Source organism: Photinus pyralis, unplaced genomic scaffold, assembly GCF_008802855.1.
Source record: "Photinus pyralis isolate 1611_PpyrPB1 unplaced genomic scaffold, Ppyr1.3 Ppyr1.4_LG1, whole genome shotgun sequence".
NCBI lineage: Eukaryota > Metazoa > Arthropoda > Insecta > Coleoptera > Lampyridae > Photinus > Photinus pyralis.
The window spans coordinates 35704351-35714241 of record NW_022170249.1 but is presented as its reverse complement, the minus strand read 5'-3'; the positions used below and the strand labels follow the sequence as shown (position 1 = coordinate 35714241).

At 38.3% G+C, this 9891-nt stretch overlaps 1 protein-coding gene across 2 annotated transcripts; it reads right to left on the bottom strand.

The window, feature by feature from the left end:
- Positions 1 to 455: 455 nt before the first annotated feature.
- On the bottom strand, positions 456 to 4832 carry LOC116177679. 2 transcript variants are annotated; one of them, XM_031496734.1, is made up of 3 exons: positions 4644 to 4832; positions 3321 to 4610; positions 456 to 1511 (listed from the first exon to the last, which is right to left on the bottom strand). In XM_031496734.1, the coding sequence occupies exon 2, from the start codon at positions 4574 to 4576 to the stop codon at positions 3326 to 3328; it is 1251 nt and encodes a 416-aa protein (XP_031352594.1). In that variant the 5' UTR covers positions 4577 to 4610; positions 4644 to 4832; the 3' UTR covers positions 456 to 1511; positions 3321 to 3325. The 2 variants fall into 2 exon arrangements, with proteins under 2 accessions (XP_031352594.1, XP_031352586.1); XM_031496726.1 differs by having other exon boundaries at positions 3321 to 4831.
- Positions 4833 to 9891: the final 5059 nt, after the last annotated feature.

Here is a 9891-nt window from a genome sequence, read left to right as displayed (position 1 = left end):
ATTAGACGATCAAACTAACTTACCTGTGAAGTTCGATCGTAATTATATGAGACATCCAATCCGAAGACATTGTATAGAATACCATGTAGTTCGCTTGCTCGAACTCATATCACGAGTATTTAAAGAAAGGTTTCACAAAAAGGAAACAAAAATAGAAGTTCGACCCTGCCGCCGAGCCGCCACTGAGTTAACCTTGCGTTTCGTTCCTCGCGCCAGGCGTCAGGTGATTCATTCCGTTTAAAGATTAATAGTGATGCTGAAAAACCTAGGGCCTGGGAGGGTGGGTTTTGAATGTCTTCGGATTGGATGTCTCATATAATTACGATCGAACTTCACAGGTAAGTTAGTTTGATCGTCTAATTATATTTCGACATCCAATCCGAAGACATTGTATAGAATACCATGTAGTTGTTTAAAGATGCTTTGTTTTTCAGCATTCAACTAAAAATTCCACACAAAGAAATAATGCACATTTAATCCCCCTTAATATAAAAGAAATGTTACGTCTACTTAGAACTAAGAATGGTTGTCGCAAAAGTATTTGATTGTGATAGTGGTCGATTGTAAAAATTACAGAACACTTTTGAATTTTCTGTCCAGCCCGCAGTTTGTTGAATTACTTCTATTGGTACTCCTAACTGCCAAGCTTTAGATGTTGAGGCATGGCGTGTAGAATGGGCTTTGAAAATGAGAGTGTTCACACCCGCTGCATCTAAAGTGTCTTTCACCCATCTACTTAAAGTTTGCCTGCTGGCAGTTCTGTGTGGCTTCTTAAAAGTAATAAATAAAAAATCCATATTCGATGTGCGATGTTCTTTTGTGGCCGCTAAATACCTCTTCAAAGTTGTCGCAACACAGAGTCTGGGGTTTTCGACGAAGAAGGGCAAGTTTAAGCAAGGTTGCTTTCTTCCTGGGCCTGAAGTCTTAATTTGGTCCTCGATCAAAATTTGGAATCCAGTACTTGATTCTAAAATATTACGTAGGCGTATCAGCGAAAACGTTTGCATCCTGTGTGCGGTGGAGAGAGCTAATAAGGTGATTAGCTTCTCTGACAAAGCTTGAAGCGTGGATGACTCTCTCTGTTCTAAAAAATTTAGAACTAATTGCGGATCCCAGGTGACATTGTATCTCGGTTTTTGAGGCCGAAGCTTAGATATCCCTTTCAAAAACCGAGACAAAACGGGATGGCCCGCTAAGTCCGTTGACAAAATCAGAGCCAAGGCGGAGCGGTGTGAATTAAATGACCCGTAAGAATTTTTCCCTATGTCAAACAGGTGTTGTAAAAAATCCATTACGAGAGCTGGAGTCCCATCATACGGAGAGATACTTTTCTTCTCACAGAAAGGCCACCAGAGCTTGTATGTTACTCCATACTGCCGAATTGTTGCCGCTGATAAGGAACTGAGAATTGTTTGAACAACTTTCGCTGGTAAGTGTTTTAATTTGAACGCTTCCCTGATAGCTTCGCTGCTAGAAGTGTAAGCCTGTCCGCCAGTGGGTGTGGATCGGTGCTGTAAGGATTAAACAAAGAAAATTTAGTAGGTTTAAAAAAGATAGGTCCTTCAATAATTAAATTAGAAAAAAGTGGGAACCAAGCTTGGTTTTGCCATTTAGGGACTATAACGATCCCTTCCGCCTCATCATCTACTATTTTTTGTAAGACTCTTAAAATTAAAGCAAAGGGTGGGAAGGCGTAGAAAAACATTTTTTCCCACGAAAAAGTAAAACTGTCAATCTTAAAAGCAAAAGGGTCTTTCTGCCAGGAGACATACCGATCACATTTGTTATTAACTCTGGAGGCAAATAAATCTATTTCTGGCACTCCAAACTGGCGAGTTACCAAATCGAATGCCTCCTTAGAGAGACTCCATTCCGTTTCAGGGGGTAAGCTTCTAGATTCTCGGTCCGCAATCCAATTATCCGAAGAACTAATGTAGGAGGCGAGAATCCACAAGTTGCGTACCTCGCACCAATCCCAAATTTCCCTTGCAAGAGCCGAAAACTTTGGGTGATGGACACTACCCATTTTATTTACATAGGACAAAGCAGTAGTGTTGTCGCATCTTATTAATATGTTACAATTGGTGGCCGAAGAAGCAAAGCTTTTAAGGCCCAAAAAAAAATTGCCAAAAGTTCTAAATAATTAATATGTCTTATTCTTTCCTCTGGGCTCCACCACCCTCGAATCTTATCTGACCCACAGCACGCGCCCCACCCTGTAAGCGAAGCATCAGTAAAAATTTCGAGAACGAACTGATCTTTTCTAATATCATTATATGAGGAATCAATTGAATTGATCCACCACGAAAAATCCTGTTGCAAATCCATATGCAGTACCATTAGACCTGAAAAATCCCCATTAATTTTTGCTAGTGCTAGACACTTGTGGCGTTCAAAGAGCTTAACATGAGCCCCCCCGTACTTGACGCCTTGGCAAACAGAGACCAGGTATCCTATATACTGCGCCAGATCACGAATTTTGCATTGAGACTTAGACCGGAGAGTTTTACTCCAAATCTTTATTTTTTCCCTCTTTTCTGCAGGTAAAGAAATTTTCAATAGTTCTGAGTCTAATAAAAACCCCAGAAATCTAATGGTTTGACTGGGGTTCAAATGACTTTTCTTAACGTTTATAGAAAACCCTAAAGACTTCAAAAAATTTACGGTTACCTTAGTGTCATGTAAGGAGCCTTCATACGAAGAATTGAATAACAGAAAGTCATCCAGATAACACACACAAATAATGTTTTTAGATCGAAGCCATTGTGTAACAGGTCTCATTAGTTTTGTGAACACATAAGGGGCTGAAGCCAACCCAAAAGGCAAACATGCAAATTCATACAGATCGTGATTAAATTGAAACCTCAAGAACTTTCTAAATTTTGGGTCAATGGCTATATGGAAGTAGGCATCTTTAATATCAATAGTTGTGAACCAACACCCTTTTTTGACAAGCCTTAAGGCCGTTCGAATGTCTTCCATTTTAAAATGAGATGTTTGTAAAAAGGAATTAAGATGTTTTAAATTAAGTATGAATCGTTTACCGCCATCAGATTTATCAGCCAAAAAGATATTAGAAATAAAATGCCCTGGACAAGGACTGCACTTGCTTATCGCATTTAAATTGAGTAAAGACTTAATTGCCTCATGCATAGCAGTGTCTTTAGTCGTCCAGGTCTTTGTTGGGGGTACTTGCTCTAGACTAGGTGAACTACAAAATGGCAAGGCATAGCCTTTAATCCATTTCAGTATTACGGGATTTGAAGTAATCAACACCATTTGTCATAGAAAAGTGAGAGCCTACCACCAATTGGGCTTACCTGCTCTATCGTCTGTATTTCCCCTGCTTCTGATGGGACTGCTGGCCTCGGAATGATCTCGACTGTCCCTTTTGACGAGTCGGGCCGTAACGGTTTAAAGAACGCTGGTCTTTCGCTGATGTGAACACAGGCTTCAAACGAATTCGCCCAGAGTTCCTACCACCTCTGTATGAAGCTGAGAATTGCAAAGGAGTAGCCGCCTTTAATTCCTTTCCTGCGTTCTGTAGAGACTTAGCTTCCCTGACGCTCTCTGAAACATCTGATCCAAAAAGGAAATCTCCTGGTTTAGTTCTCCCTAGAACCTCCCTAATGTTTTTGTTAAGGGTTGGTAAAATCAAATTACGCCTAGAGTCAGAGATGTCGTGAAAGGTGTGCGCCAGTAAACGACTAGCATCACCCAAAGGGGCTACAATTTCATCACGTAACTTTTTTGGAATAGGATTGTCATTCAGCAAAGCTGTCAAAGACTTTCCCATAGCTCCCAAAACCGTTGCGAGTTTCGTTTGGATACTTTTATTAAAATTGTCCCGAGCCACCCGATCGTTGGCCAAAATTGCTAAAACTTCGGGATTTAGCTTAGGTGAGTTAAGTGTCGGACAGTTCTCCGGGACTGCATAACGTTGAGTTAAGGAAAGTAAATTTTCCTGCGAAAGGCCATTTGTTACAATGTAGTTCCACCTTGAGGAAAGTGCCTCATGTAAACAGTCCGCCTTAACTGGAGTACTAGGGCAATCATTTCCTAAAACGTCTCCAAAATCATCAAGGGCTAAAGAGCCGTCGTCGATGATGAGTACATTTTCTTCCAATTCGGTCTCAGGGCCGTTAGTCGAGTTCAAAGGAGCTCTAGGCTTTGGTCTACCATCCGCTCCGTGTAGGTCCTCAGCCTCACAGTGAGGAGAAAGACTTAAAGAAGTCTGGGATTTGTCACCTGCCCTTAAAGAAGGAGCAGGCGAAAGGCTTAACGAAGCCTCAGCAGACAAAGAACGTCTTCGTCTAAGATGCCTACTTGTTGATGGAACATCAGCAATGCTTAAGCTTTCAACGCTGCTGTAACTGCAATCAGAGCAGTCGCGTTTAGACCGGGAATCCGATCTTCTATTAATAGCACGAAAAGGAGGCCGAGACTGCCTGTCATGGCCGCCGTCCACATTTTCCTTATCCTCTAAAAGTCTCTCAAGCCTACGAAGGCGTTTTCGTAGGTCGCTTTTTGACGTCCCCCTGCTCCTAGAGCGATGCCGCTTGTTGGACTTGCCCATGTGTAGTAAAAAAATACATACGGGCGAAAAAGGCCTATGGTCGACAACGCCAAAAACATGCACAAGCCTAAAAATAATACCTATGGTTAATAAAAACCGCTAAAATAAAATCATTTAGTTATACTCAGATACCAAAATCGTCGAAAAACGCAAGACAACGATGTGAATGTGAACACGAGCACGAGAAAGCGAAGAATGAATCACCTGACGCCTGGCGCGAGGAACGAAACGCAAGGTTAACTCAGTGGCGGCTCGGCGGCAGGGGCGAACTTCTATTTTTGTTTCCTTTTTGTGAAACCTTTCTTTAAATACTCGTGATATGAGTTCGAGCAAGCGAACTACATGGTATTCTATACAATGTCTTCGGATTGGATGTCGAAATATAATTCACTTTAGCTATTGCAATAACTGTGGCGGAGCTTTCATTATTAAAATTCTCAAAATACAAATGCTGTGAAACTATATGAGAGAACTGTATAGTGGAGTAGGTAAATTATGGGTTTATTTGTGGCACTTCGACGGAAGTACCTGATATGCAACGCAAGTACTTCCGCATTCTGAGCGTAAGCCTGGTTTACGTTAAAATTGATTTTATCAATGAGATTTAAAAGAGTCTGAAAAATCCAATCACGTTGAAATTGAATTTATTTTCTCTTGTTTTAGTTTGGCGGAGCTTCGCGTGAAGTTTCGTTGGTTTCGCAACGGCTTTTAGTGATTATCTGCCCGAAACAGCTAGGTCGGTTACTTCAGTTGAAATATTTTCGAATGCCGAAATATTGTATTGACGTGCGAAAATTTAGTGTTCGTTATCGTCCGAAAGTTGTCGGATCCTAAAAATTATGAAGCCCGACTGGTAATTTATCAATTTTACATTTTCGCAACTTTGTAAAGTTTCCGTCGACGAAGCTGTAGATCTTATACGGTCGGTGACAAATACTGGGGAGAAAATGGGCAAACTAACGGGGAACGTTTACATTTACCAATAATTGTATTTCAGCAACAAACAGGCTATAATTTCTTCGGTTTAATAGCCCGATGAAGTAATGCTTTTAATTAAAAGTTAAAGAATCTTAATTTGGACCAGTTTATGTTTATTCGCGAAAATAAAAGGATTATACTGCTTAGCAAATACGGCGTTTGCTTTCTGAAAAGAATGTTAATCGAAATGCTCTTTTGTCTTGCGCTGATGTATACATAAAGTAATCATTATAAAACACTTGACAAAACGTTCTTCTTTCGTTTATTTTAGAATTTGCTTTTGTTTCGCAGGTTTATTGAGCATAATTAAACAGAATGAAGATAATAAATTTTATGAATTCTATTAAACACTGCACTTGGCTATGTGAAAGCGTCTAAAATTAATGATGTCTGCTCTTTGAAGACGAGCCTGCTAGGCCCGATGCGTTGTATATTATTATCTAAAAATAACATTTTTACATAACTATTCAACATATTTTCTTTGATCATCACACATCCACTCTTCATAATTTCGAGATTACTTACCTTAGATTTTTTTACATTCTGTCAACAAGTTAATTAATTATAAAACTAGTTTTTCTACATTTTCTAACCTTATTTTATCCATAGAAACTTTGTAAAGACAAAAAAATTCATTTACCACACAAAGTGTTCATAGGAATTTTTTTTAAATTAATGATTGCTTTTTAGAGTTACCGTTTCATAATATTTATTAAGCCGAAGATTAAAGTTTTTTTGACGGCATATTAAAATTATTAAAACAACTTAGGACCTTTCTAGTTAATCGGTTCTTGACGTCAATAAATTATTTCTTTGCACAACTGCCAAATTTATTTGTCAATGTAAAGTCGCGGAAACGACTTTGGTCTCTCGTTCAACATTCCAAATTTTAATTATCAACTTCTTTATTAATTTGAATGTCTTCATAATGAATTGTGGCAAAATTGGCCAGCTGCAAGTGACTGCTGATATATTAATTTTTTTTAGCTAAGCTGTGATCACTGAATTCGAGATGAAAGTTAGTATAAATGAAAGCGCTTATATGGGGCACTACATTTTAAAAATATTTTCTCAATTCGTGTAGATAAATAGGAACATCTCGCAGAATATAATTTTAAATGTTTGCATAATTAACCACCCAGATTGGAATGTTTCAATGTGTGGGGCAAGCTGCTTTTTCTTGGGTGCTTTATGCAACGTTATTTGAGCCTTTGAACTTTGGATTTTATGGTCCATAAGGTTCTCATTGTGACCCGGTATATTTTTTGTCAATTTTGTTACAGTACTAGTACACATATTGGATTCTTTAACTGATGAAAAGTAAGGTTTTGAATCAATTCTATTCTTCCTCACAAATATTGCCACTAAAACATGTACGTATACTATTTTCTCTTACAACGCAGTGTGGAAAGAATAAACAATATCTTTTTGAGTGGACCGGTTTAGTTAAAATATCTCACGGCTTTGAAAGAGGAGATACCATACTGGCAACAAAAAGAATACAAGATTCAATAACGCATCCAAAGATATGGTTTTCAATGGAATTCAACTCAGTGGGAATAAAATTGGATTGTGTGTCAGAGAAGTTTACAACAATTTACCCCGTTATATCTTAGTGGGTGTAATGCAGCACCAAAATAATTCCATGCCTCACACTTACACAATCTGCACTTGCACCGTTTAGGCATCACATCTCATGGAAAATCTACAGGGTGTCAAATTTTCCAATAAATTGCACAACTGGAGGAATTGTAAAAATCGGTAAGTAATTGTTGAAATTAATGATCGTCTTTTCTGCGTCATTTGATTGCCATAGCGGGTTGACTTCTTAATAGCTTTAGAAAATTCTTGACTCCAGAAAGTCGCAAATAATAAGGAGGCATCTTATCTTAGTCGGGTTTTGTTGCAAAGATAGCTGACCTAAAAATTACGCAGTTCTTCCCACATTCAGCACACTTTATGTGTGTTTTTTAAGAGCAGCCTAGTTTTGCATGCACTCTGGCAGTACATCGATCCTAATTGGCTTTTAAATAAGATAATTAATGAATTAATTACTAAACGTCATATCGGAAAAGGCGTCAATGAATTAATGAAAAATAGAAAGGGGTTAGTCTGGGAATTTTTTGAAGGAATTCAGTCCAAAATTTTGTTCCTAGTTTATCATAGCAAAGGTTCCTATTTTAGGCGTGGATTTGAAACGTTAATTTCTCTTACAATGAAAATCCAAAACAATTGAAAGTAAAAGATATGTGTCTGGGTTTAGCGCAACGAATATTTTTCGTCGGCTACTAATTAACAATATTATCTATACTTAAGCGTGTTTAGTTGTTAAAATAAATAAGACTCTTAAGCCTGTTTCACAATTGACGCCAACGTGAACGCTAACGCGAACGTGAACGTGAGCATTTAATTAAAACATGAATATTTACTATTTCCATTCACATATAACGCAACGGGAACGTGAAAACGTGAAACAAACGCGAAAGTTGGTCAACTTTTATCTTTCCCGTTCCCGTTGGCGTTTTAAACATGCGCGCGCTTGCGATCCAGCCACATAACCTTTAAAGATCAACGAAAGATAAGTTGTGACGATGTGCGATAATCCAGGTTTCGATGAATTGTTAATTATGTGTGTAGAAAAACATCCCAATTTATACAACATCAGAAATCAGAAGATACCTTGATGAAAGAAAATTCATGGTTAGCCATTGCAGAACATTTGAATAGTGATGGTAAAATCAATAGTTATACTGTACGATTGTTAGCACTTACTTTCCTTATTTGTAGCGGAAACAGTGAAAAGGCGATGGGACAATTTAAGGGATCGATTCGTTAGAGCCCATACGGACAGTTTAAAACTTGCTCCTTCAGGTTCAGGAGCTGATGTTATAAGTACCAAAAGTACTTTTCCGTTTTTCAAGCTCTTGTTATGACTTGTACCGCATATCAGAAAGAGAAGGTAATTGTAATTAAATTGACATAAAAAATGTGTGCATTAATCTTATATTATATTCCAGACTCATATCAGCAACTCCGCGTGTTTCCCAGGCACAAGTGCATACAGAAGAACACATTGTAGATGCAGAAGATTCTGAAATCTTCTCCGCACAAAGCAGCCCAAGTGTAGACATTGAAGAAGGGTGGTATGATGTCAATGACAGCGGATTATTATCACCTACTAGTTCTGAACCACGCACCACTACTACCACTCCCAAAGCTACGAAAAATAAATCTATCCCCGAGACATTAACCAAAGCTGTGGAATCATTTACCTCATTTGTAAACGCTAGAAAGAAGGGCATTGAATCTGAGGCATCACATAATTCGTCCGATATGAATTTTCTGAGATCTGTAGTGGTTGATATGGAACACATTCCACAGGCCAAAAAACTGAAATTCAAACGGGAAGTGTTGGAACTGTTGGAAAAATATACCTCGGAAGTATAATAAAACTACATACATACAATACATATTTTTATATACATATTTTGTGATAGAAATACATGTTATTTGCCTCTATTAATATATTTCATTTGCCAAGGCACAGATCCTTCAGGAGTGAGCAGGTACTTTGCTACAATATCTCTTTGACTATATGCCTTCTTCGAGGACACATTTGCACCAATTCTTCCAACACGCGTTAAATTTTTGTCATTGCTGACAATTTCTCGCCACTTCCCTTCAACTACTTCGCCGTTATTTAACACTACATCAGTTAATGTAGGAGGTGCATATTTATCAGAAATATTTATTTTTAGAAAATTATGCAAACAAACGGTTGCCTTTATAATGGCCTCGCTTGTCTCAACTGAACACAATAAAGGTTGTCTATATACACGCCATCGACTGGCCAGAATTCCAAAACTGTTCTCGATTGTACGCCTAGCCCTCGATAACCGATAATTAAATATAAGTCGTTCATTAGTTAATCCGCTACCTGGATATGGGCGTAACAGATAATGATTAAGGGGAAATGCTTCATCACCCACAAAGTAATATGGTACCTTTGCTGAGCTCCCATTCAATTCTCCTTCAGGCAAACTGGAGCTTACAGTTTCCATATCAATCTTTATTTGTGACCTTTTGAAAATCCCAGCATCATTTTCAGAACCGTATGCACCTATATCTACCCAAGTGAATTTATAATCTGCATCACAGCAGGCCAACAGTACGATACTATAATATTTCTTATAGTTGTAGTACAAAGATCCAGAATTTGTGGGGCACTGTACTGCAACATGTTTGCCATCAATCGCTCCAAGTGTGTTCGGAAAGTTCCATCGTGTCCAAAATTCTTCACTGATGTTTAACCAATCTTGATCAGTAGATCTTTTGAA